At 48.1% G+C, this 23292-nt stretch overlaps 1 protein-coding gene across 4 annotated transcripts; it reads left to right on the forward strand.

The window, feature by feature from the left end:
• The first annotated feature begins 1568 nt into the window (after window positions 1-1568).
• Window positions 1569-22597, forward strand: rnf103 (ring finger protein 103). 4 transcript variants are annotated; one of them, XR_011105519.1, is made up of 8 exons: window positions 1569-1794; window positions 2863-2999; window positions 6261-6376; window positions 8574-8996; window positions 10463-10595; window positions 10850-10936; window positions 21085-21224; window positions 22005-22597. XR_011105519.1 is itself a non-coding variant. In XM_068740095.1 (8 exons), coding segments are annotated over exons 1-8 (1380 nt in total). In that variant the 3' UTR covers window positions 13423-13524. The 4 variants fall into 4 exon arrangements, 2 of the variants coding, with proteins under 2 accessions (XP_068596196.1, XP_068596195.1); XR_011105520.1 differs by lacking the exon at window positions 22005-22597 and adding an exon at window positions 21700-21791; XM_068740095.1 differs by lacking the exons at window positions 21085-21224; window positions 22005-22597 and adding exons at window positions 12991-13247; window positions 13422-13524.
• The last annotated feature ends 695 nt before the right edge of the window (window positions 22598-23292 follow it).

The raw sequence follows: 23292 nt of genomic DNA on the forward strand, positions 1-23292 counted from the left end.
GCGAGCTCAGCCAGGACGGTTGTTGACAGACAAGACACTCAGGCCAAACGCTTTACGAGAGCAGGAAGCTGCTTACTACAATGGAACAATCCTAATCAAAGGGTAGATTTATCAGAAACCTCAGTGCTACACAAAGTTATTTTAGATTTTTTGGAAAAGCTTGATTTGTCCTCTTTGTCAGATGATCAGGCTGCTTCTCAATAACAAAGGAAGAAGTGCTGATTGCAATTAAATCTCTTCAAAGTGGAGAAATGGGTGGACCTGACGGCTTTGGTATCTGGACCCTCCAGCAGGAGTAGAAGTATCTGGAGCCTCCAGCAGGAGTAGAAGTATCTGGAGCCTCCAGCAGGAGTAGAAGTATCTGGACCCTCCAGGAGTAGAAGTATCTGGACCCTCCAGCAGGAGTGGAAGTATCTGGACCCTCCAGCAGGAGTAGAAGTATCATGACCCTCCAGCAGGAGTAGAAGTATCTGGACCCTCCAGCAGGAGTGGAAGTATCTGGACCCTCCAGCAGGAGTAGAAGTATCTGGACCCTCCAGCAGGAGTAGAAGTATCTGGACCCTCCAGCAGGAGTGGAAGTATCTGGACCCTCCAGCAGGAGTAGAAGTATCTGGACCCTCCAGCAGGAGTAGAAGTATCTAAACTCTCTACATCTCTCAGAACTGGAGGAGCCTCTTGGATAAAGGTGAAACGACTTGAAGTCCAGTTGGTCTTTGCTCTCCTTGGTCTGATGGCTCGCTGTAACATGAGCAGGAGTGGAGAGGCCATTCACTGTTCCCACCATGAGTCCAGTGAAGCTGATAATTAAGCTGACATGATGTCACCTCACAACTCGGAAGACTCACAGGTCAGGCCCGTTTTGGCACCAGAGGGAGGACCTCCATCATATGGCAGGTCGTCATAATGTGCACTGATTGGTGGATATTAATGTCCGAGCATGAGACGCAATTATCTTTAAAAACGAGCCAGTCGTAAAATTCTGAAATGAAAAGAGAATATCTTATTCATAGATTCTGTAAAAGCGTAGGAAGTGATTGTTTGGCTTCTGATTAGGAAAGCAATCCTTCAATAATATGCACAACACTTCTTTGATCCTATCAATCATCGGATTACGTTGATTTTGTTCGCTACTTCTGATTAGCCTCGTATTTTCGCACTACATTCGATCTGCATTAAGGAGACTCTTATTTTGTAGCTTGTTTACATGTGTCAGGTGGCGCCGGATGTGACGTCACGCTCCGTGTCCGCCAGCTGATTCGTCAGCGTTCAGATGAGCTGGAGCGCAGCGGCAGTCCGGCTCGGGTTCGGGCACTGTCGGCAGGAAGCAGAGTGCGTTTCTCCCGACGGACCGGTTCCGCTCTTCCGTGCCGAGGCCGCCCTCCCGCTTCGCTCCTCGGAGGAGGGTTCTGAGGGAGCTGGGTGAAGCGCCAGGGACTAGCTCCGCGGCTAGCTCCGCGGCTAGCTCCGCGGCTAGCTCCGCCTGATCAGCCGATGCAGGCCCCGGACGGGCCGCCCCGTGCTTGACTGGGCGGGGCTCCCGCAGCCCGGCTCCCCCGGCCCGGCCGAAGATGTGGCTGAAGCTGTGCTTCCTGCTCCTGTATTTCGCGGTGCTCTTCATGCTGGCTCGGGTGTTCGAGGCGGTAGCTTGGTACGAGACGGGCTCGTTCGCCACTCAGCTGGTGGACCCGGTCACGCTCAGCTACAAGAAGCTGAAGGCCATCCTGGAGTGTCGCGGCCTGGGACACTCCGGCCTGGACGAGAGGCAGGCCGTCAGCGAGCTGGTGGAGGAATCAGGTCAGGACGCGCCGTTCAAACTGTAGGCGGCGCTGTGGCGCTGAATCTGGGCCCGCTGACGAGAGCGGGGTGAACCACTGCGCATGCGCACACCGGCCATCTGTCAGTCAAGTCCAGAGATGGAGCCTGGTAAATTAAACTCGATATTGCCTTCTGGCCTCTTCCTGAAGCGCTGACGGTCCATCGCCATGGCAACCAGGAAATGGAAGCCTGCCTCTTCGCTATCAGCCGGACGGCCCCCGACACGCTCCCCGAAATAGATGGAGAAACATAGAAGTAGTGTAAAAGAAATAATCATTTAACAAGGTTTGACCTCTGACCTTTATGCTGTACCTGCTAGACCAGTGTGTTTGGCGCTCTGAAACGGGCCTTTGGTCTGTTGACCCACGTAGAAGTCCAGCCCCCTCCAGTAAGGTTTCTGAAACGCGTTCGTTAGAGAGCTGCTGCTGGAGCCTGCGTGAATCTGCTGATTCAGCGTTCTTCAGCTCCCTGCTAAACCTGTACTTCACCTCCTTGTAGCTGTCTCTGTCTCGCGTCTGATCTGGCTGAGCTTCGGCGTAGCAGCCCTAAATATGTCCCAGTCTGTCGTCTCCAAACACGAGCGGAGCTCCTCAACGGCCTCACCGGTCCAGATCTAGCTTGTGCTTGCTACTGGTTTAGCAAGCTTCAGTCTCTGTCTGTATGCTGGGATGAGGTGGGACATAACGTGGTCTGATAGTCCGAGGGCGGCGCGGAGCACAGCGCGATAGGCCCCGCCCACCGCCGTGTAGCAATGGTCCAGCGTGTTCTCCTCTCTGGTGGGGCATTTAATAAACTGTCTGTATTTGGGAAGTTCCTGGCTCAGATTTGTCTTGATAAATCTCCGAGGACAATAACAAGACAGGCTGATGACCCAAACCTGCAGGACAAAGCTCACAGGGTGCTCACTCCGAGCCCGAGCCCGAACCCGAGCACACAGAGCATGTTTACTCTGATTACTCGTCTCGTGGCTGCCATGTTTAAATGGTCCTGTAATGACCTCATATCTAAATCAGATGTTTGACTTGAACTCTTGTCGTTCTCCTCCAGGAGAGCTGACCCAGGGAGAGCTGTACTCGGCCATCAGGACAACGCAGGCCGGAGACGCCCCCACCACACAGTTCAGTGGAGAAATGCACTTCTACGAGCTGGTGGAGGACACCAAGGACGGGATCTGGCTGGTTCAGGTGAAACACTACAGAACTGCCAAGTGGTGATGGGATGCCAGGATTGTACTGCATGGTCAGACACAAGTCACCTGATTCTATCGCTGCAAGGTGCCTTCGCTTCGAGAGTCGGGGGCTCCGATCGATCTGTGGATGCGTTGAGGTTCTCAGGCTTGGGGTCAACCTCTGCGTTGAGTAATCAGCCGACGTTCCACCTCTCCTTCAGCGCTCAAAGACTGATGGCGAGTTAAATAATAACTGCATACAAGGTTGATTTAAAATTGATCAATATTTAAAGGTAACGCACATTGATCTGACCAGCCTGTGTTCTCGTCAGGTCGCGCGTAGCAAGGTCGAATCGAGTGACAACATGCGCTAACAGTTTAGCTCAGTGTGTCAGGAAAGTGCTCGTTCAGCAATATTTTGCTGCACAGAGTATACAAGTCCTGGCTGGAGAAGACGGAGCACCAAAGGCAAAGCTAAACGGCAAGCAGTGAGACGGGAGGCTGCATTGATCAGCCATGCTAAAGGAGCAAAGCGGCTAGCTGCTGTGGCTGCCCACGAAGCTAGCGCGACCGCAGCCCGACCGCCGCCTCCTAGAAACAAGGGACTCTCTCAAATGTTGTCAAATGAGGTGCTAACCTCGGAGGTTTTATGGGCGCTAGACGTATCTAATGCTCACTTTTCACAAAAGCCATGTTTTACCAGGCTATTTTTCCAGACAGCCAAATAGCAAAGAGATTTGCTTGTGTCGAACACAAATCCGCATCTCTGCCCACAATTGGACTGGCGCCCTACTTTAAAGTGCCAAAGACGCATCATGCTATTAGACGAGTGCCTGAATCACTTCCTGCAGTTTCAACAGGGAGACATGCATGTCAGGGTCCGGGACCCCAGGTGAACACGATGTGCATCAGCTCGGCGTTTCCGGCTCGTGCAACAGCTGAACTAGAATTATAATCTGGTCCAAAGCGCTATGGACAGGCCGAACGCAAACTGGAACGTGTTCGAAATGCTTCAGAAGCAAGTGGAGCACCTAGGGGAGCACCGATCACCGATTTTTAAAAAGGAGGACTGCGTGCCTCACTCCTCTAGCGTTTCCTGCTAGTACCGGGGGACAGCGTGCCTCACTCCTCTAGCGCTTCCTGCTAGTACCGGGGGACAGCGTGCCTCACTCCTCTAGCGCTTCCTGCTAGTACCGGGGGACAGCGTGCCTCACTCCTCTAGCGCTTCCTGCTAGTACCCGATGACGGCGTGCCTCACTCCTCTAGCACTTACTGCTAGAACCGGAGGAAGACGTGCCTCACTCCTCTAGCGTTTCCTGCTAGTACCGGGGGACAGCGTGCCTCACTCCTCTAGCGCTTCCTGCTAGTACCGGGGGACAGCGTGCCTCACTCCTCTAGCGCTTCCTGCTAGTACCGGGGGACAGCGTGCCTCACTCCTCTAGCGCTTCCTGCTAGTACCCGATGACGGCGTGCCTCACTCCTCTAGCGCTTACTGCTAGTACCGGGGGACAGCGTGCCTCACTCCTCTAGCGCTTCCTGCTAGTACCCGATGACGGCGTGCCTCACTCCTCTAGCGCTTCCTGCTAGTACCGGGGGACAGCGTGCCTCACTCTTCTAGCGCTTCCTGCTAGTACCCGATGACGGCGTGCCTCACTCCTCTAGCGCTTCCTGCTAGTACCGGGGGACAGCGTGCCTCACTCCTCTAGCGCTTCCTGCTAGTACCGGGGGACAGCGTGCCTCACTCCTCTAGCGCTTCCTGCTAGTACCCGATGACGGCGTGCCTCACTCCTCTAGCGCTTCCTGCTAGTACCGGGGGACAGCGTGCCTCACTCTTCTAGCGCTTCCTGCTAGTACCGGGGACAGCGTGCCTCACTCCTCTAGCGCTTACTGCTAGTACCGGGGGACAGCGTGCCTCACTCCTCTAGCGCTTCCTGCTAGTACCGGGGGACAGCGTGCCTCACTCTTCTAGCGCTTCCTGCTAGTACCCGATGACGGCGTGCCTCACTCCTCTAGCACTTACTGCTAGAACCGGAGGAAGACGTGCCTCACTCCTCTAGCACTTACTGCTAGAACCGGAGGAAGACGTGCCTCACTCCTCTAGCACTTAGTGCTAGTACCCGAGGACGGCGTGCCTCACTCCTCTAGCACTTAGTGCTAGTACCCGAGGACAGCGTGCCTCACTCCTCCTCTTCAGTTAAAAGTGTCTCCAACTCGCTTCCGTTGAAGTTCGTCTTTTTTTCAGGCTTACTCATCCTCAGGTGCAGGGGTCATTTAAATTTTATTTTCGTATGTAAATGGGGGCGTGGACAGGGCGGGGCTGGCTACTCCAACATGTGCCCTCGATTCCACGTTGATTGGGATGTATGAAGGAAATGTGCTTGTATTCATACGTCTGGATTTATTTGTGCGTACGCCATGTTTCAGTAGGAAGTCCAAGCACGTCTCGATACATGAGGCCCCTGGTCTCTCTCCAGAGTACCTTCTCTCTCTCTCTCTCCAGAGTACCTTCTCTCTCTCTCTCTCCAGAGTACCTTCTCTCTCTCTCTCTCTCCAGAGTACCTTCTCTCTCTCTCTCTCTCCGGAGTACCTTCTCTCTCTCTCTCTCCAGAGTACCTTCTCTCTCTCTCTCCAGAGTACCTTCTCTCTCTCTCTCTCCAGAGTACCTTCTCTCTCTCTCTCTCCAGAGTACCTTCTCTCTCTCTCTCTCTCCAGAGTACCTTCTCTCTCTCTCTCCAGAGTACCTTCTCTCTCTCTCTCTCCAGAGTACCTTCTCTCTCTCTCTCTCTCCAGAGTACCTTCTCTCTCTCTCTCTCTCCAGAGTACCTTCTCTCTCTCTCTCCAGAGTACCTTCTCTCTCTCTCTCCAGAGTACCTTCTCTCTCTCTCTCTCTCCAGAGTACCTTCTCTCTCTCCAGAGTACCTTCTCTCTCTCTCTCCAGAGTACCTTCTCTCTCTCTCTCCAGAGTACCTTCTCTCTCTCTCCAGAGTACCTTCTCTCTCTCTCTCTCTCCAGAGTACCTTCTCTCTCTCTCTCTCCAGAGTACCTTCTCTCTCTCTCTCTCCTGAGTACCTTCTCTCTCTCTCTCGTTCATTACTTTCTTTGTCAACATGGCGTTTCCCAAAATCACATTTGTTTTGGGGCAGGTCTTATTAACCCGTCATTTCTTTTTCATTTTAGGGTGTGGTCTGTGTGCCTTACAGTAATTCAAATGGGTCAAACTGCTGCATTTACACGAGGGACATAATTCCAGAGACGTCTCGTCTGTGTGTACCTGTAGGTTATCGGTCAGGAACGCGAAGCTCTGATCAGTCGCTCCAACTGGGGGAAGATGGTGCAGAAAGTGTCCCAGTTTGGGATCAGAACTGGAACCTTCAACTGTTCTCATGACCACAGGTCAGGATTTGTTCAGCAGCAAAAGCATCTTTCATTCATGTCCGGTCTCACTGACACAGTACAGATGATTTAAATACAAATACAGTGGAACCTCGGTTCCCGAACAACTCGGTTCCTTAACAACTCGGTTCCCTAACAACTCGGTTCCCTAACAACTCGGTTCCCTAACAACTCGGTTCCCAAACAAGAAATGCAGTTTAAAATGCCTCCGAAGTCGAACAGATTTTCGGAATTCGATCACACGAGTGGTGCAGAGGCGAACCGAAGACACGCGAATGAAGGCGGAGTCTGAATGAGTAGGCTCGTTATGAGTCGACCTGCCATAGGAGAAAGACTGCAGAGGTTTCGCTTCATGTGCATGTTCTTTCTCTTTGTTCTCTTTAGCTCTTTAGATCCAAAGAAAGGCAGCAGTAAAACTACTGGAAAAGAAAACAGGAAAGTAGTGAGAACAACTGAGTTAAAGAAGGAAATAATCTCCAAATATGGAAATGGCGTCCGTTTCTGGGATCTCGCTGCATTCCAGGATGGAGAAATCAATGATTTAGACTTTAATAATAATAATAATAATAATACATTGATTTTATGGAGCTTTTCAAGGCACTCAAAGACGCTTTACATGCGGCAGGTGCAACTGACCTGGGGCAGACGCAGCCCCCCTGGGGCAGACGCAGCCCCCCTGGGGCAGATGCAGCCCCCCTGGGGCACCGTCGAGTTTTACTATAAAAAAACTGAGCTAAAGAGAAGGAATAAAACCCAGGAGGACGGTTACCCTGTCATTTTATGGAAGAGGACTCCCTTTTAAGGAATAACTCCTCCCACTTCCATCTGTCCCTCCCCCTCCCTCCCGACACCGTAGCCAAAACGGGATGTAAATGAGACGGAATTGTGTTAAATTAACTTTATTATGCCTGTATTATGCGTGTAAATGGACATTTATCTGCTGCGTAGGAACGGATTCATCTAGTTTACATGAGTTATTATGGGATAGAGAGTTTCCCTTTTTATTTGGGTCTGTAGGACAAGTTCTTGCCGTGTCTTCCTTCCTGAATTCATGCTGTAACTTCATGATGAACGGATGTGCTGCTGGACTCGCTGGATCAGGCTGCTACACATCCAGCGGCGCGCACACACACACACACACACACACACACACACACAGCTTGCTGCGTTTTATTTCACATTTCAGCTTTTATTATTTGACTATTGTTTCTCAAATGGCTTTAACTGGCTGTTCTGGTTCATTTGTTCAACTTAGCTTTGTTATTCCGAGCTTGTCAGCATTTCACAAATGCCTCATATTGTTTCATGAAACTGATCTCAAATCTGTATTTTTGAAACGCCCTTAAAGTTTTCCTGCGTTACTGTAGTCCCTCATTTTCTGCGGGGGTTACTAAAAATAACCCGCAATAAGTGAAATCCACAATGTAGTGATCTTTATTTATTTACAATTATTATACATGTAAATAAATGTTTTAAGGCTGTAAAACCCCTCACCACACACTTTATACACGTATAACAGTCAGGCATTAATCTAAATAGATTGTTTCAGTATTATAGAATGAAACCAAAGATCAAAACCTTTTCAGAACTAAACATTTGTTTGAGAAATAAAAATATATAGTACATACAGTAAACGTTTTCCTGTTAATAATGTTAAGGCGTGCAGGTCGAGGAAAGAGCCGCTTGGAGTGCAGAAGAACAAATATTCTACTCGTGCTGTCTTTAGCCTCTCATGCTGCTTTATTGGATAGCTTAGCACAGCGGAACGGCAGCGGCTACATGTATCAACAGGAAGAAACAAAACCCAAAAGGGACGTGACGTTTATGCTCCTACAAAATAAAAGCCTCTTTTTACACAGAGAATAAGAGCGCTATTAAACAAACGCTTAACAAATAAACATGATAGCTTTTAGAAATAACGAATTTAATTTTAATGATCAACCTACGAGGTTGAACACATGAGAAGTTATTAATAGCAACTCACGTGTATTTCACAGTTCCTCCGACCGCGCCCCTTCGTCCTGCGCCGTTTCAAGGCGAGTTCAAGTGCAAAAAAAAAAATCTGAAAAATTGCATTAAAACTCCGCAAAGCAGCGAAGTTGCGGAAAATGAACCGCATTATATCGAGGGACGACTGTATTTCTCTGCCTGCCCTTCGGTTAAATGAGAGAACTGGCGTGCACGTTCTGTCTTCTAGGTCGTGTGTGAAGCGTGGTTGGAGGCGGTCCACGCTCATCATGTCGGTCCCTCAGACTTCCGCTTCGAAGGGAAAGGTCATGCTGAAGGAATACGGGGGCCACCATATTGGAACTGACCACATCTTCCGTTGGATGACGTCTCACGTGGCTCATCGCATCAAAACGCTGCGCCGTTCGTCGCAGCTGTTGGCGGAGTGGCGCTCTGAGCGGACCCGCCCCTTGAAGATGTTTCTGTTCGCCCGCCTGCCCCAGCCGCCGGCCTTCTTCTCCTCGCTGTCCATCAAGTTCACTGGGAGGATCGATTTCATCTACGTGGATATACGTCACTGGGACAACCACAGCAGCCTGTCAGAGATTGGTGTGACACGGAGCCCTGCTTACATCCTCAAGATGCCCGAGGGCATGTATCGCTATGGAAACAGGTCTGTCATCTATATTATCCTTCCATTTATCCATCTGTCCATTCATTCATCCTTAAGATTGTTTAATTAACCTGTGAAGACCACTCAAGGTGACTGGCAAACATTTATCTGGTTCCCATGGCGACTGTCCTGCTACGCTGAGGGGGTACTGGTAATGATGAGGCTTACCTCTACAGTATACAATATACACAACAAAAGATACGTATTCAAATACTTACTGTACAATTAAGACAGAATGAACCACAACAACATCATTCCTGTCAACTAAGATAGTTTCTCAGTATTTCTGTACAGGAAAACCGGATTTAAACGGTGTGGAAATTAGTACAGGGAAATCTGTAAACGCAGGAAAATCACAAATAAACCAGGGATTCTGAAAATACCGGACCAAAATGAAAAAGGGAATGTTGTCGAATCGACACTTCCTTTGTGGCCGTCAAGAAATGCGCAGAGGCATTTTCCGACTGTGCTGCAACTTTCTTTGTTGGGGGAGGGGCGGGGGGTCGGTGGTGCCAATAGCAATTCTCTGGCCAATCACTGATCTTTAAAAAGGCTGACCTGCCGATACAAAACAACCCAAACCGCCAATAAGGTGTCCGGGCCAAAAAGAGACAATGCCCCAAAAACATTCAACGTACAGCATATAGCAATAACATTATTTAGCCGATAATAACAATGATTAGCCGATAACATTAATTAGCCAATAATAACAATAATTAGCCGATAACATTAATTAGCCGCTAATAACAATAATTAACATGTAATAACATTAATTAGCCGGTAATAACAATAATTAGCTGGTAATAACAACAATTAGCAGATAACATTGTTTAGCCGATAATAACAATTAGCCGGTAATAACAATAATTAACATATAATAAAAAACATTCGCCGAAAATAACATTAACTAGCCAGTAATAACATTAATTAGCCAGTAATAACAATAATTAGCTGGTAATAACAATAATTAGCTGGTAATAACAACAATTAGCTGGTAATAACAACAATTAGCCGATAATAACATTTATTAGCCAATAACAACATTTATTAGCCGATAACAACAATAATTAGCCGGTAGTAACAATAATTAGCTGGTAATAACAACAATTAGCTGGTAATAACAACAAATAGCAGATAATAACAATAATTAGCTGCTAATAACATTAATTAGCCGGTAGTAACAATAATTAGCAGATAATAACAATAATTAGCCGGTAATGACAACAATTAGCAGATAATAACATTATTTAGCCGATAACAATAATTAACATGTAACAACAAAAAATAGCCGATAATAACATTAATTAGCTGGTAATAACAATAATTAGCCGGTAATAACATTAATTAGCCGATAATAACAATAATTAACAGGTAATAACAAGAATTATGGTCAAATCTGGTAATGTCCTTTCTCACATAGTCTGTCCACCTGTCTCCCTGCCCCTCCCCTCCCCTCTGATCTTTAGTACTGGGGAGTTTCTTACCCTGGCTGCCATGGATACTTTCCTGCGTTCGGTCCAGCCGGAGGTGAATGATTTGTTCGTTCTCAGTCTTGTGCTGATCAACCTGCTGGCCTGGATGGATCTCTTCATTACACAGGTAACATTCATGCATTTAACTTTGGTAATTACCTAATTATCATTTTTATTCAAAACAATTCTTGCCGTCTCTTGTTTGTCTGGGGTTTGTCCGTTAGCGTAAACGAGAGAACACCTGATTTGGCCGTTGTGTTCAGTGTCTCTGTGGCATCTGCGTCACCATGCCGACGAGACACTGAACACAAATTGTGTTTTTGTACAGGCAAAGGTTAACTTTGAATTGTCTTTATTTTGATAATTCTTTTTTATGAACAGGGAGCAACAGTGAAACGATTTGTCGTTCTGATCAGAACACTTGGAACCTACAACTCCGTACTGCTGGTGACATGGCTTCCTGTACTGGTAGGAATTAATCTATATATGTATAAATATGGGTCTCTTATTTACATATATATATGTGTGTGTATATCAGTGGCCGGCCGTGCATTTCACACCTCGGCCTTCAGTGATGTATTACTTAGTCCGACTTGAATAAATACCCCTCATACTCTATATACAGAAACAATAATACGCAGAAACACAATTACGCAGTACAATTTTTACGCATGTAAAAATCAATAAATCTGCATAAGCAATTAAAACGTACAAATAAAAGGGAATGTCAAATAATTTGAGAGAGCGCAAGAGAGAGAGCGCGCGAGCGGTAGCCCCCAAGCTAGGTGCATGGCTCCAGCAGATACCAGGAACAATGTCCGACATCTCCGTCCAGAAGAGGGCAGTCCTAGGAACAGCTAGATCCTGCTAGAACCCTCAAGCTACCAGGCCTCTGGTAGAGAACCCGAGCTTGGATTAGACACCGTACCACCCGGGAGGGCAAGACGACAATTTAAAAAAATTATTTTGTATATATTCACATACATACATATGTGTAACCCCTGTTAAAACATGCTATAAATGGCATGTACAGTAGTCCCTCGATATAATGCGGTTCATTTTCCATGACTTCGCTGCTTCGCGGAGCTTTTTAGTGCAATTTTGTTTTTGCACTTGAACGCGCCTTGAGACGGCGCAAGACGAAGGGGCGCGGTCAGAGGAACTGTGAAATACGCGCGAGTTGCTATTAATAACTTCTCATGTGTTCAACCTCGTAGGTTGATCATTAAAATTAAATTTGTTATTTCTAAAAGCTATTGTGTTTATTTGTTAAGCGTTTGTTTTATAGCGTTCTTATTCTCTGTGTAAAAAGAGGCTTTTATTTTGTAGGAGCATAAACGTCACGTCCCTTTTGGGTTTTGTTTCTTCCTGTTGATACATGTAGCCGCTGCCGCTCCGCTGTGCTAAGCTATCCAATAAAGCAGCATGAGAGGCTAAAGACAGCACGAGTAGAATATTTGTTCTTCTGCACTCCAAGCGGCTCTTTCCTCGACCTGCACGCCTTAACATTATTAACAGGAAAACGTTTACTGTATGTACTATATATTTATATTCCTCAAACAAATGTTTAGTTCTGAAAAGGTTTTGATCTTTGGTTTCATTCTATAATACTGAAACAATCTATTTAGATTAATGCCTGACTGTTAAACGTGTATAAAGTGTGTGGTGAGGGGTTTTACAGCCTTAAAACATTTATTTACATGTATAATAATTGAAAAAAAATAAAGATGACTACATTGTGGATTTCACTTATTGCGGGTTATTTTTAGAACGTAACCCCCGCGGAAAATGAGGGACTACTGTATACCAATTTCTAGTATTCAATATATGAATGATAAAAACGTAACAGTTATTCATTGACTTAACTCTCCGCTTTGCATCGTCCTCCCCAACACCAGCCACTCTCATGTCCTCCCTCACTACGTCCATGTCTCTTCTCCTGGGTCGTCCTCTAGTCCTGTCCTTTGCATCGTCCTCCCCAACACCAGCCACTCTCATGTCCTCCCTCACTACGTCCATGTCTCTTCTCCTGGGTCGTCCTCTAGCCCTGTTCCCTGGCAGTTCCATCCTCAGCATCCTTCTACCGATATAGTCCCTGTCTCTCCTCTGGACATGTCCAAACCATCAAAGTCTGGTCTCTCTGACCTTGTCTCCAAAACGTCTAACCTTCACTGTCCCTCTCATTGTCTCATTTCTAATCCTGTCCAACCTGGTCACTCCCAAGGAGAACCTCAGCATCTTCATCTCCTCCACTTCTAGCTCCGCCTCCTGTACCCCTGTCTACTCCCCCCTGTCCTCTCAATGTCCCACTTCTTCTTCACTCACCTCTTTTCCTGTATACACTTCTGCCAAAGCCAACCAGGAACACAATCTTTGATAAGATATTTTTTTAATTATGCTAAATCAACAATAATATTCATTTTAAAGTGGCATCGCTATGGATGCAGCCTTAACCTTTTGTCCTGTTTTAACAGAGTGGATGGCTAAACTGATAGTACTAATCTGATCAATCACTTCCCCAGGCTCTCCTCCAGCTGCCCTATCTGGATAGTCTGTATGGTTACAGTCTAAAGCTGCTCCGATATGCTGACACCACCACCCTGGCCAGCCTGGTTAGAGCCGACTGGACCTTCTACTCGTCCCACCCTGCTCTCTTCTTGTCCACCTACCTGGCCCATGGGCTCTTGGTCGACTACTTTGAGAAGAAACGGCGTCATGGTATCAGAAGCCAAGAGGACAACACCACCAACCTTGAGTGGTTGGCCAGTTTGTGGGACTGGTACGTTTCCTGTCTGCTCCATCCAATTGCGTCGTTGCAACAGTTCCCATCAGACCAATCAGACTGGGAGGATGATGCAAACTTCTTCTTTGAGCGTTTGGCTTTCCCTGATCTCTGGCTTCGCCCATTGGTAAACATGGACTACATTAAATCCTTGCCAACTTGGACTTTCAGAGCTATTGATCGAGACGCAAGCGAACGTTCTGGTCTTCACCTGGAAGAAGAGACGGATTCAGACTCCAGCAGTCCCAGCAGACCTCCTTCCAGCTACAAAAGGCGCAAGAGATCATATTGCAAACACAACGACAACAATAAATCACAAGTCAGCGTGGACTCTGCTGCAGAAACATCCGCCTCCTCGGGTCACGAGAATGGCGTCTGTCCATCGGCTGAAAGGGGAAGCACCTTCAGCCGCCTCACGCCGGACGGTGCTTCTCAGCATGAGCCCTGCGGTCGGTCATGGTGGCCCTGTGACATTCTGCATTGCTCGGAGTGTGTGGTGTGTTTGGAGAACTTTGTGAGCGAGGAGCTGCTGATGGGTCTGCCCTGTGGCCACGCCTTTCACCAGCAGTGCGTTGTGATTTGGTTGGCTGCAGGTAGACACTGCTGTCCAGTGTGCCGCTGGCCCAGCTACAAAAAGAAACCGCAAAGAGCCGCACGGAGCAGCTCCACTGAAAACGCACCGCAGGACTCGTGAGCTCTACTCCCGCTGAGCATCAGACCCGTCTGATCATCACGGCTTGCTCGGTGAGAGAAGAGGAACGAAACGGAGGACGCTGTCAGTCGGTCTTATCAGGGCAAATGTCATGCCGTCAACACTTCCGTTCCTTTCCCGGTGAATGCCAAGTCCATAACTGTAAACCGACGAAGCTCCGAAAGCCCCGTCAGTGTCGCCTGCAGACGCTGCGCCTCAGAGAGCACGATGTCATCACACGTGACGGCGACAATCCCGTCGCTGGCGGATCCTCGTCATGCGGCTCGGGGAACCTGCCATTCGAATCTGGATCTTGTTGGTAGATGAGATTATTATTGGTCATTCCAGAAACGTGGTATTTCACTAATTATGCTTTCTTCCGGTCCCAACCCTTTGCCTCTGTGTCATAGTAATTGTGTTGTATTAAAAAACACGTAACCAGAGGAGCCTTGTGTTGTGCAGTGCTAAACAACAAAACATTGCTGACTCCGCCTCCCAACAATTCATCCCAGTTTCATAAAAGTCTGTCTTGTAGCTAAATATCGTCAGTAAAATAGTTTTTAAAAAACGGTCGGTTCTTCCCTTTATTCCCTTTATTCTCTTAATAAGTCCAACCCGACCAAGTTGAATGGAAATTCGTCCAATCGTTTTTCTCTAATACTGCTTACAGTGAAAGATAAACCCGCTCTGCTGAGAATGGGACCTTCTGGTTGAGGCGATAGAGCAGCAGTTCTGCAGCTTGTCAGACCGTGGGCGTGTTGCCCCAGAACCCACCTGGGGTGGCTCGCGTAGGTACAGATGAACTACTTCCTGCTGGGGTTCTGGATTTACGGCAACGACTTCTGAGTTCTCTGCTCACTGACATGGATCAAACCCTAAAACACGAGCATTAATTATTGAATGACGTGACGACGAACATTTTTCTGTTTGGAAGCCAGCCGAGTCCCTGTCGGGATGATGACGTAACCCCCAAGCATCCCAGAAGTGTTGATATGGATGCTAAAGCTAAATAGCATACCAGCTTGAATGAGCAGAAACTGAAGACCATTGCTGCAGCTAACGCCCGCATGTATGCAGCGAGTGCTGCCTTTGATCTCGACGGTTGAACCGTCCACGAAGGACAGTCGTGAAATCTGTTGTGGGTGACGTAAAAACCCTGTAAAGACGCGTCGTTACGTCCTCACCGGGAGAACGTCAGACGGATAACCAGTCTCCTGAAAGCCAACCAGTGTTTCAGGAATCTGAGCCAGTCAGAGCAAAGGGGCAGACGGCACGCCGTCTCTCGGTCCAGCCCCGCAGCCCCCTCTGCTGGGACGGGCTTCGGAGGCGTTGGACTCCATCAGACACCCGCCTGCCTCTCATTGGAGGTTTGCTGTGGTGGATCTTTGCAAATGGCACGAGGAGAACGAGCTGGATCAACAGGAGTCGGATGTTATAGAGCGGGGGTGTCAAAGTCAACTGGACGGAGGGCCAAATAAAAAGTTTAGCTCCAAGCCGAGGGCCGGACTGATCGAATGCTCATTGATAAATGTTAAAATGGCCGCATATAGTCAAGCTGCTCTTTAGATTGATGGACGACTGGTCTATTCCCATGGCAACGGTGTTCCTGCTCAGGCTCACGTTTAAAGAGTTGCTTTTTTTCTGGGCAAACTTCATCACAAACTTTAAGCAGACAGTCTTTGATGAAATCACCGTCTGTAAATGGCCGGGCTGATTTAGCGATCTCTTGTGCCAAAATAAAACTGGCCTTGACGACAGCCTGCTTTGTGATTTGGCTTTTCTGAACAGAGCCTGTTGAGATTTGAGGCCTCGTTTTAATTCCTCAACCTTCTGTAGCCTTTGTTCCGTGTCCGTATTCTTGTTTTTGTCCGTGTTTCGTTCCATAATGTCTCAGATTATACTCTTTCAGTACCCCACACTTCCTCCACACAGGAGACACGCAGGTTCTCCAGCTACCTCCATGAACATGGACTCCGACTCCCACCTTGAAACCCCCGGTCCACCTTCAGTTCTGCCATTTGATGTGTATCTGAAAGCTAACTTTACTGTTATGCTAACGACTGATGCGCTAATAAATATTGAAATGAAGCGGCCGACTGCTCGGTGCGTCACCGTTGCATTGTGGGAAATGTAGTATTGGTGCGTGTAAAAGATCTGCGGGCTGCGGGCCGGTTCTAACAATAAATCAATATCATCCCAGGGGCAGCATTGCTGTTTCTAGGTGGATGATCACCATAAATTGCAATGTGAAGAAAAGGTGAGGACTCAGAGAGGAGGAAGGAAAATGGCGGCGCAGGAGCGATCAGAGAAGTGTAGGCAGTAACGCCGTAGAGTACGAGTCACGGTACTAAGATTACGTAACTTTATATAAAAACGATGATCACGGAGCTGCAGAGCTACCAGAGCTGCCGACGCGGACCAACATTGATGACCAACCGAGCGGCGAGAATCCCTCCGATTCGTGGCGTGTGTCACCACAAACCGCAACTTACGGGTCAGCTGATGGTTTGGGTCCGGATATAGTGGGCCTGACCCGGATCCCTCAGACGAGCGGTCGTACGGTTAATGTAAATAATAAATGTGTTATTACATCAAAATAGTGTTGATTTTATTGTCTTCTAGAAGTAAACAACTGTTGAGGTGTTCGATGTGTCAAAGTCATCGATCAGATAGAAAAGCGTCCGAACAAAAAGCTCCACAGCGTCGTAACCAGATAACAAGCAAATGTCAATCCTCCATTGTTGAAAACTTTATTTAAAAAAAAAAAAGGCCTCAAAGGACATTATTCCAAAGCTGGGAGTGATTTTCCAGGGTTGACGGTTCAACGTTACACGAGGCTGATCTGAGTGAAGCCACGTCCTCAGCTGGGACGGTTCAAGTCCAGAGGACGTTCTTCACGCTTTCTCTCCAGACCTTTATCATTGAAATACCGGTACAAGCATTTTCATCCGAGCAGAGTTTTGCAGTATTATCTGTGTCAACAGGATCGTTCGGCACAGCCATTCATCTACTTTGCATTTGTTCAGGTACAGAAACACGAAGGGCCCTGCTGTGAACGCTGGCGGGTAAAGACGGATCATGGCTCTTTGGTCCAATCAGAATCAGTCTCACTGTTACGGCTCCTCAGCAGACAGAACACGGTTCCTGGCTGCTTCACTTCACAACCACGACTTCGTCATTCATTGTGGCTGTAACCTTCATTCTATTCCCGTTGGCTGCTGAGGAAACTGGAAATCTTGCTCTGTGTCATCAAAGTAGGTGATGAAGATGAAGATGGAGCTGGGGGGGAAAAACAAGAACAATTACTCTAAGTCTTGTTGCAATTATGCAAAAGTTATATGATGGATGATTTATAGAATAAAATATGACGCTGGTTGTATCTGCGGAAGTGGCAACAGAAATGGATGTCATTACCACGGTGAGCCACCGGGGGCAGTGTAGGCACAACCTTCACTGCCCTCGTTTCGATGCCAACTTTCCAAATGTGTGAAAGTGTCAGCACTAATTCAGAATAAACTAGAAAGACAATCAGAGACTGCAGACCCCGCCTCCAATAGACTATTGGATCTTGTGAGACAGTAAACAGGGCTTCCGGATCAGAGGGGCCAAACCTGCTCGAGCTTGCTGCTCCGGAACGTACTACAAGACTCCTTCTGGACTCTTTTTCCCATCATGCCATTCGTGTCCCTCCCTCGTAAAGTGGCAGTTTACAGCACAGGCACAATTCCAGATGTAAAAATAATTCTAGAATCTGGATCCAGATCCGGATCAACGCCATTCTCGGGAAGCACCGAGCCACGGACAGAACCTTGCTTGTGTAAAAATTTCAAGTCGATTGGTTCACTGGTTTTTGAGTTATGCGCTCGGACAGACAAACAAACAAACAAACAGACAGACAGACAAACAGACCCAATTGCAATACCCTCGCCTCCTCTTCGGCGAGGGTAATGAGCAGAAGTAAGAATGACCTTTAGTCTGCTGACCTCCCCGGGCAGCAGGAGCGTCGTGGCCACAGTCAGCCAGACCTGCCAGAGCGTCCAGCGTGCGTTTGTGCTGCGTCTTGTGGTGAGGACGAATGAACACGCCGAACCCTGAAGAAAAGACACGTGAAGACACGAGCCGGGCCGCCGCCCCATCCAATGAAAGCAACGCCAGCGTGAGCGCTCACTGAGGAGGAGGCCGAAGTCTTCGTCTCGCTCCGTGAACAGGCTCACCACCGCGGCCACCAGCGCGTCGTAGTCGTCCGTCTTCTCGTAGCGACAGACGGTCCGGAAGAGCCGAGCGGACTTCTCTGGGCCGAGGGCTTTCTTCACGTCGGCCAGAAACGCAGAATGGGCGTCGGTCTTTGACGCAGAACCTGGAGGGACCCGCCCCTCCGAACAGGGGAGGGGTTGCCGTGGTGAGGGAGGCTGCTCAACACGCGTGTGCCACAAAACACACGTTGTGTATTTCATCTACACGTATGTGTTAAGAGCAACGGGTTAGAGAAGTTCCCTCGTTGTCCGTTACCGGGTCGGGCTGGAGTCCAGGGCCCCAGCAGTCAGCGGGCGAGAGGCGGGGCTACACCCTGGACAAGCCGCCAGTTTATCGCAGGACCATCATTCACACTCACACCTACGGGCAATCTCGTGGCACCAGTTCACCAAATTTGCATGTTTTTAGTTGTGGGAAGAACCCGGAGAACCCACGCAGACCCGGAGAGAACCCAGAGAGAACCCACGCAGACACGGAGAGAACCTACGCAGACCCGGAGAGAACCCAGAGAGAACCCAGAGAGAACCCAAGCAGACCCGGAGAGAAGCCGGAGAGAACCTACGCAGACACGGAGAGAACCTACGCAGACCCGGAGAGAACCCAGAGAGAACCCACGCAGACCCGGAGAGAACCCGGAGAACCCACGCAGACCCGGAGAGAACCCAGAGAAAACCCACGCAGACCCGGAGAGAACCCAGAGAGAACCCACGCAGACCCGGAGAGAAGCCGGAGAGAACCTACGCAGACCAGGAGAAAACCCAGGGAGAACCCACGCAGACCCGGAGAGAACCCACGCAGGCACGGAGAGAACCTGGAGAACCCAAACAGACCCAGAGAGAACCCACGCAGACCCAGAGAACCCACGCAGACCCGGAGAAAACCGACACAGACCCGGACAGAACCCACGCAGACCTGGAGAGAACCCAGAGAGAGCCCACGCAGACATGAGAGCATGCAAACTCCTGACAGAAAGGTCGCAAGTTGAATTTGAACCTGTGACGCAACACCGCTAACCACTGCGCCACCCATGTAGAATTTCCCTCAGGATTAATAAAGTACCCATCTCTCTATCTACCTAAACAAAAGGAGTTCTGTTAAATATGCGGTACTCATAGTAAAAGTATTACTAACAAGTGGTTGACAATGGCAATAAACTACTTCTGATTCTGATTCTGATTCTGATTCTGATTCTGATTCTGGTTAAAGGAGTACACAGACTGGGTGATGAGTATTTAGTCTCATCTTCAAGCACGGGTCGTCTCACCCGTCTGACGTCCTCTCAGCCCGTCCTGGCTGAGGTGGCGTCCTCCTCCGTTGAGCTGACTGCTGCTAGATGCCCCACGGGGGGCTTTAAAGCCTCAGCTGCCCCTTTGTCTGTGGCATCAACAGAAAGAAAACAAGTCGAGAGACGTTCCGACAACAGGGGGGGGGGGGGGGGTCGACCCCGATGACGTCAGCCTTCCTGAACTTCTGAGTAGATTCATTCAATAACTAGAGAAGCAATCGGAGCACAGACCACTACGCCCACACCTCACCCATCCTCCGTAAATACGCCCACACCTCACCCATCCTCCGTAAATACGCCCACACCTCACCCATCCTCCGTAAATACGCCCACATCTCACCCATCCTCCGTAAATACGCCCACACCTCACCCATCCTCCGTAAATACGCCCACATCTCACCCATCCTCCGTAAATACGCCCACACCTCACCCATCCTCCGTAAATACGCCCACACCTCACCCATCCTCCGTAAATACGCCCACATCTCACCCATCCTCCGTAAATACGCCCACATCTCACCCATCCTCCGTAAATACGCCCACACCTCACCCATCCTCCGTAAATACGCCCACATCTCACCCATCCTCCGTAAATACGCCCACACCTCACCCATCCTCCGTAAATACGCCCACATCTCACCCATCCTCCGTAAATACGCCCACACCTCACCCATCCTCCGTAAATACGCCCACATCTCACCCATCCTCCGTAAATACGCCCACACCTCACCCATCCTCCGTAAATACGCCCACACCTCACCCATCCTCCGTAAATACGCCCACATCTCACCCATCCTCCGTAAATACGCCCACATCTCACCCATCCTCCGTAAATACGCCCACACCTCACCCATCCTCCGTAAATACGCCCACATCTCACCCATCCTCCGTAAATACGCCCACACCTCACCCATCCTCCGTAAATACGCCCACACCTCACCCATCCTCCGTTCTCTTCACTGGCCCCCCATTTCCACCAGGACTGAATATTAGATTGCCCTCTTCACACATCAGTGCATCTATGGAAATGCCCCCCCCCCCCCCCCCCCCCAAACCTGCTACCAGAAGTCTCCGTTCATCGGATTTTAACCTTCTTGCTGTCCCCAACACCAGGGCGACCGGGCCTTCTGCCATACAGCCCCTCCCCTATGGAGTTCCCTCCCCGAGAAATTGAGAGCATCTCAGTCAATTCAGGCTTTTAAAATTGGACTTAAAACCTTCCCTTTTAGAAAATAATTTCCCTAATTCTTTACGTCTATGCTTTGTAACGTTTTTTTAATGCCTGGCCTATTTCTGTTTTTATATGATGCGTACTTTGTTTTTTCACCTTGTTTTATTTTACCTGTAGCACTTTGAGATTCCTCGGAATATAAAGTGCGTTATAAATAAAATGTATGATTATTATTATTAGTTGTTTCAAGTGTGGTAAAACTGAATGATGCTAAATCAGGATGAATGTCAGACAGTCTTCAGGAACAGCATGAGCATGCTCAGTGACAGATCAGGGTGGACATGTGTGCAGGCAACTCAGGATAAACGAGATATTTATAAATGGAGGCGAGTCTATCAGGATCAAAGCCGTTCTGATCCACCCTCCTGTCCAGACGGTGGCAGCAGTGAGCTGGAGAGCCCTTTGACTACCGCCATCATAGAAGAAGACTGAGAAGGAAAACGTAGAAGCTTCGGGGAGGACAGAAGCTGCTGGACGCTGTTCTGGGTCCTCGAGTCCACCTCCGGAGAGCAGGTTGGTCCAGTCTGGTTCTGGTTCTGGTTCTGGTTCTCACTGCTGGGATGGAGATCGGTACATTTACTGAATACTGTTGGGGTTAAATCAAAGGACCATGTTTGTGTGTCCGAGTTCAGGAAGTCCAGCTCAGGAGTCCGTTCTGGTTTCTCCACATGCAACCAGTCCAAGGGCTCGATCCATAAAGCAAATAAGAGCAGCTGGTGCTGGTTAGTCTGCCTAGATCCGGTTCTGTGAAATCCAGCAGAGGTTCAGTTCAGTTCCTGAGGAAGGCTAACGATCTGTTTAAGCAGAGGTTCTGACCAGAGACCAGAAGGTTGATGTTCACTGACTTTAATTATAACACTAATTAATTAAAAGCAGAGACCTGCATGTGTTTAGGGTTCTAGTGGGGCAATATGGCACAATCAGCTCTGGCCGGTGAGGGCTTTAAAAGTGAGTAGAAGGATTTTATATTCAATCCGTTCCCTAACAGGAAGCCAATGCAGAGACGCCAGAACAGGGGAAATGTGTTCTCTCAGTCTGGTTCCCGTCAGAACCCGAGCTGCTGCATTCTGGATCAGCTGGAGATGTTTAATAGACCTTTTTGGGCAGCCGGACAGTAAGGAGTTGCAGTAGTCCAGTCTGGAAGTCACAAAAGCATGGACTATTTTTTTCTGCATCTTTTCGGGTTAGTAGGTGCCTGACCTTTGAAATATTCCGAAGGTGAAAGAACGCAGTCCTTGAAACGTGCTTTATCTGGGACTGAAAGGACAGGTCCTGATCAAAGATTACCCCCAGATTCTTGGACGTGGTGCTGGTGGACACTGAGACGCCATCGAGTTCAACTACAACACTAGAACAAACATTTCTGAGATGCTTCGGCCCAAGAACCAGAACCTCAGTTTTATTTAGATTTAATAACAGGAAGTTCTCGGTCATCCAGGAGTTAATGTCCTTAAGGCACGTCTGAAGTCTAACCAACTGATCGACTTTGTCTGGCTGAACTGACAGGTACAATTGTGTGTCATCTGCATAGCAGTGGAAATTTATGCTATGTTTCTTAATAATGTTACCTAAGGGAAGCATATACAGCGTGAACAGAATATGTCCAAGCACTGAACCCTGTGGAACTCCATATTTAACTTCAGTGTACGTAGAAGATTCATCATGAACACGTACAAACTGAAATCTATCAGATAAATATGATCTAAACCAGTTCAATGCAGATCCTCTAACACCAACAGATTGTTCCAGCCTCTGTAACAGAATCTGATGATCTATTGTGTCAAAGGCTGCACTGAGATCTAATAAAATAAGCACGGAGACAAGTCCATTATCAGACGCTATTAAAGGTCATTGGTGACTTTAACTAATGCTGTCTCTGTGCTATGATGAGCTCTGAAACACGACTGGAAAACATCAAATAACTGATTGTCTTGTAAGAATTCACACAGCTGACTGGAAACTGCTTTCTCTAGAAGCTTTGACAGGAATGGAAGGTTTGAATTTGGCCGATAGTTAGTCAAGACATCAGGATCCAATGTTGGTTTTTTGAGAAGCGGTTTAATGACTGCTGTTTTAAAGACTTGGGTACATAGCCTGTGAGTAGGGATAAATTAATTATATTTAGCAAAGCAATTCTAATTGAGGGGAAGACTTCTTTAAGCAGCTTAGTTGGGACCGGGTCCCTATATTCACATTGTTTTTATGTTGTTGCGCCTTTAGCGCCCTTCAAAATCATATTTTGGCGACAGTTTGTCGTTGATCTCTTGCGTTCCAATCAGTTTTTGTTCAAGAGCTTGTATGTGACGCTCGTGATCGGAGCCTTGCTGCTCCTTTTCCTCCACTCTCTTAATTAGCGCTGTTTGTTTGTAAAGGTTTCCAATTGTTACTCGAGCATGTTGAAGCATTTGTTCATTGTTCATTGATTCCAATATCTTATCCAACATCTTCTACTAAGATATGAATAACATTTTCTCGGGGAGAGGTCTTCACATTATTCATCTCAACGTGAACAGCTTGACATGCAAATCCAAGATGTCCGAGTTAACATCGATGTTTGGCAACGGTAAGGTTGGAATTCTCT

This window comes from Brachionichthys hirsutus, chromosome 6 (assembly GCF_040956055.1).
Source record: "Brachionichthys hirsutus isolate HB-005 chromosome 6, CSIRO-AGI_Bhir_v1, whole genome shotgun sequence".
In the NCBI taxonomy this organism is placed as follows: Eukaryota; Metazoa; Chordata; class Actinopteri; order Lophiiformes; family Brachionichthyidae; genus Brachionichthys; species Brachionichthys hirsutus.

What these genes read in the sequence shown, in the direction of transcription:
- rnf103 (XM_068740094.1), top strand. Translation starts at nt 1,569, where the DNA reads ATGTGGCTGAAGCTGTGCTTCCTGCTCCTGTATTTCGCGGTGCTCTTC. An exon ending in AACTGTTCTCATGACCACAG is followed by an intron (nt 6,377 to 8,573) that starts GTCAGGATTTGT and finishes TCTGTCTTCTAG; the next exon opens with GTCGTGTGTGAAGCGTGGTT. An exon ending in ATGTATCGCTATGGAAACAG is followed by an intron (nt 8,997 to 10,462) that starts GTCTGTCATCTA and finishes TCTGATCTTTAG; the next exon opens with TACTGGGGAGTTTCTTACCC.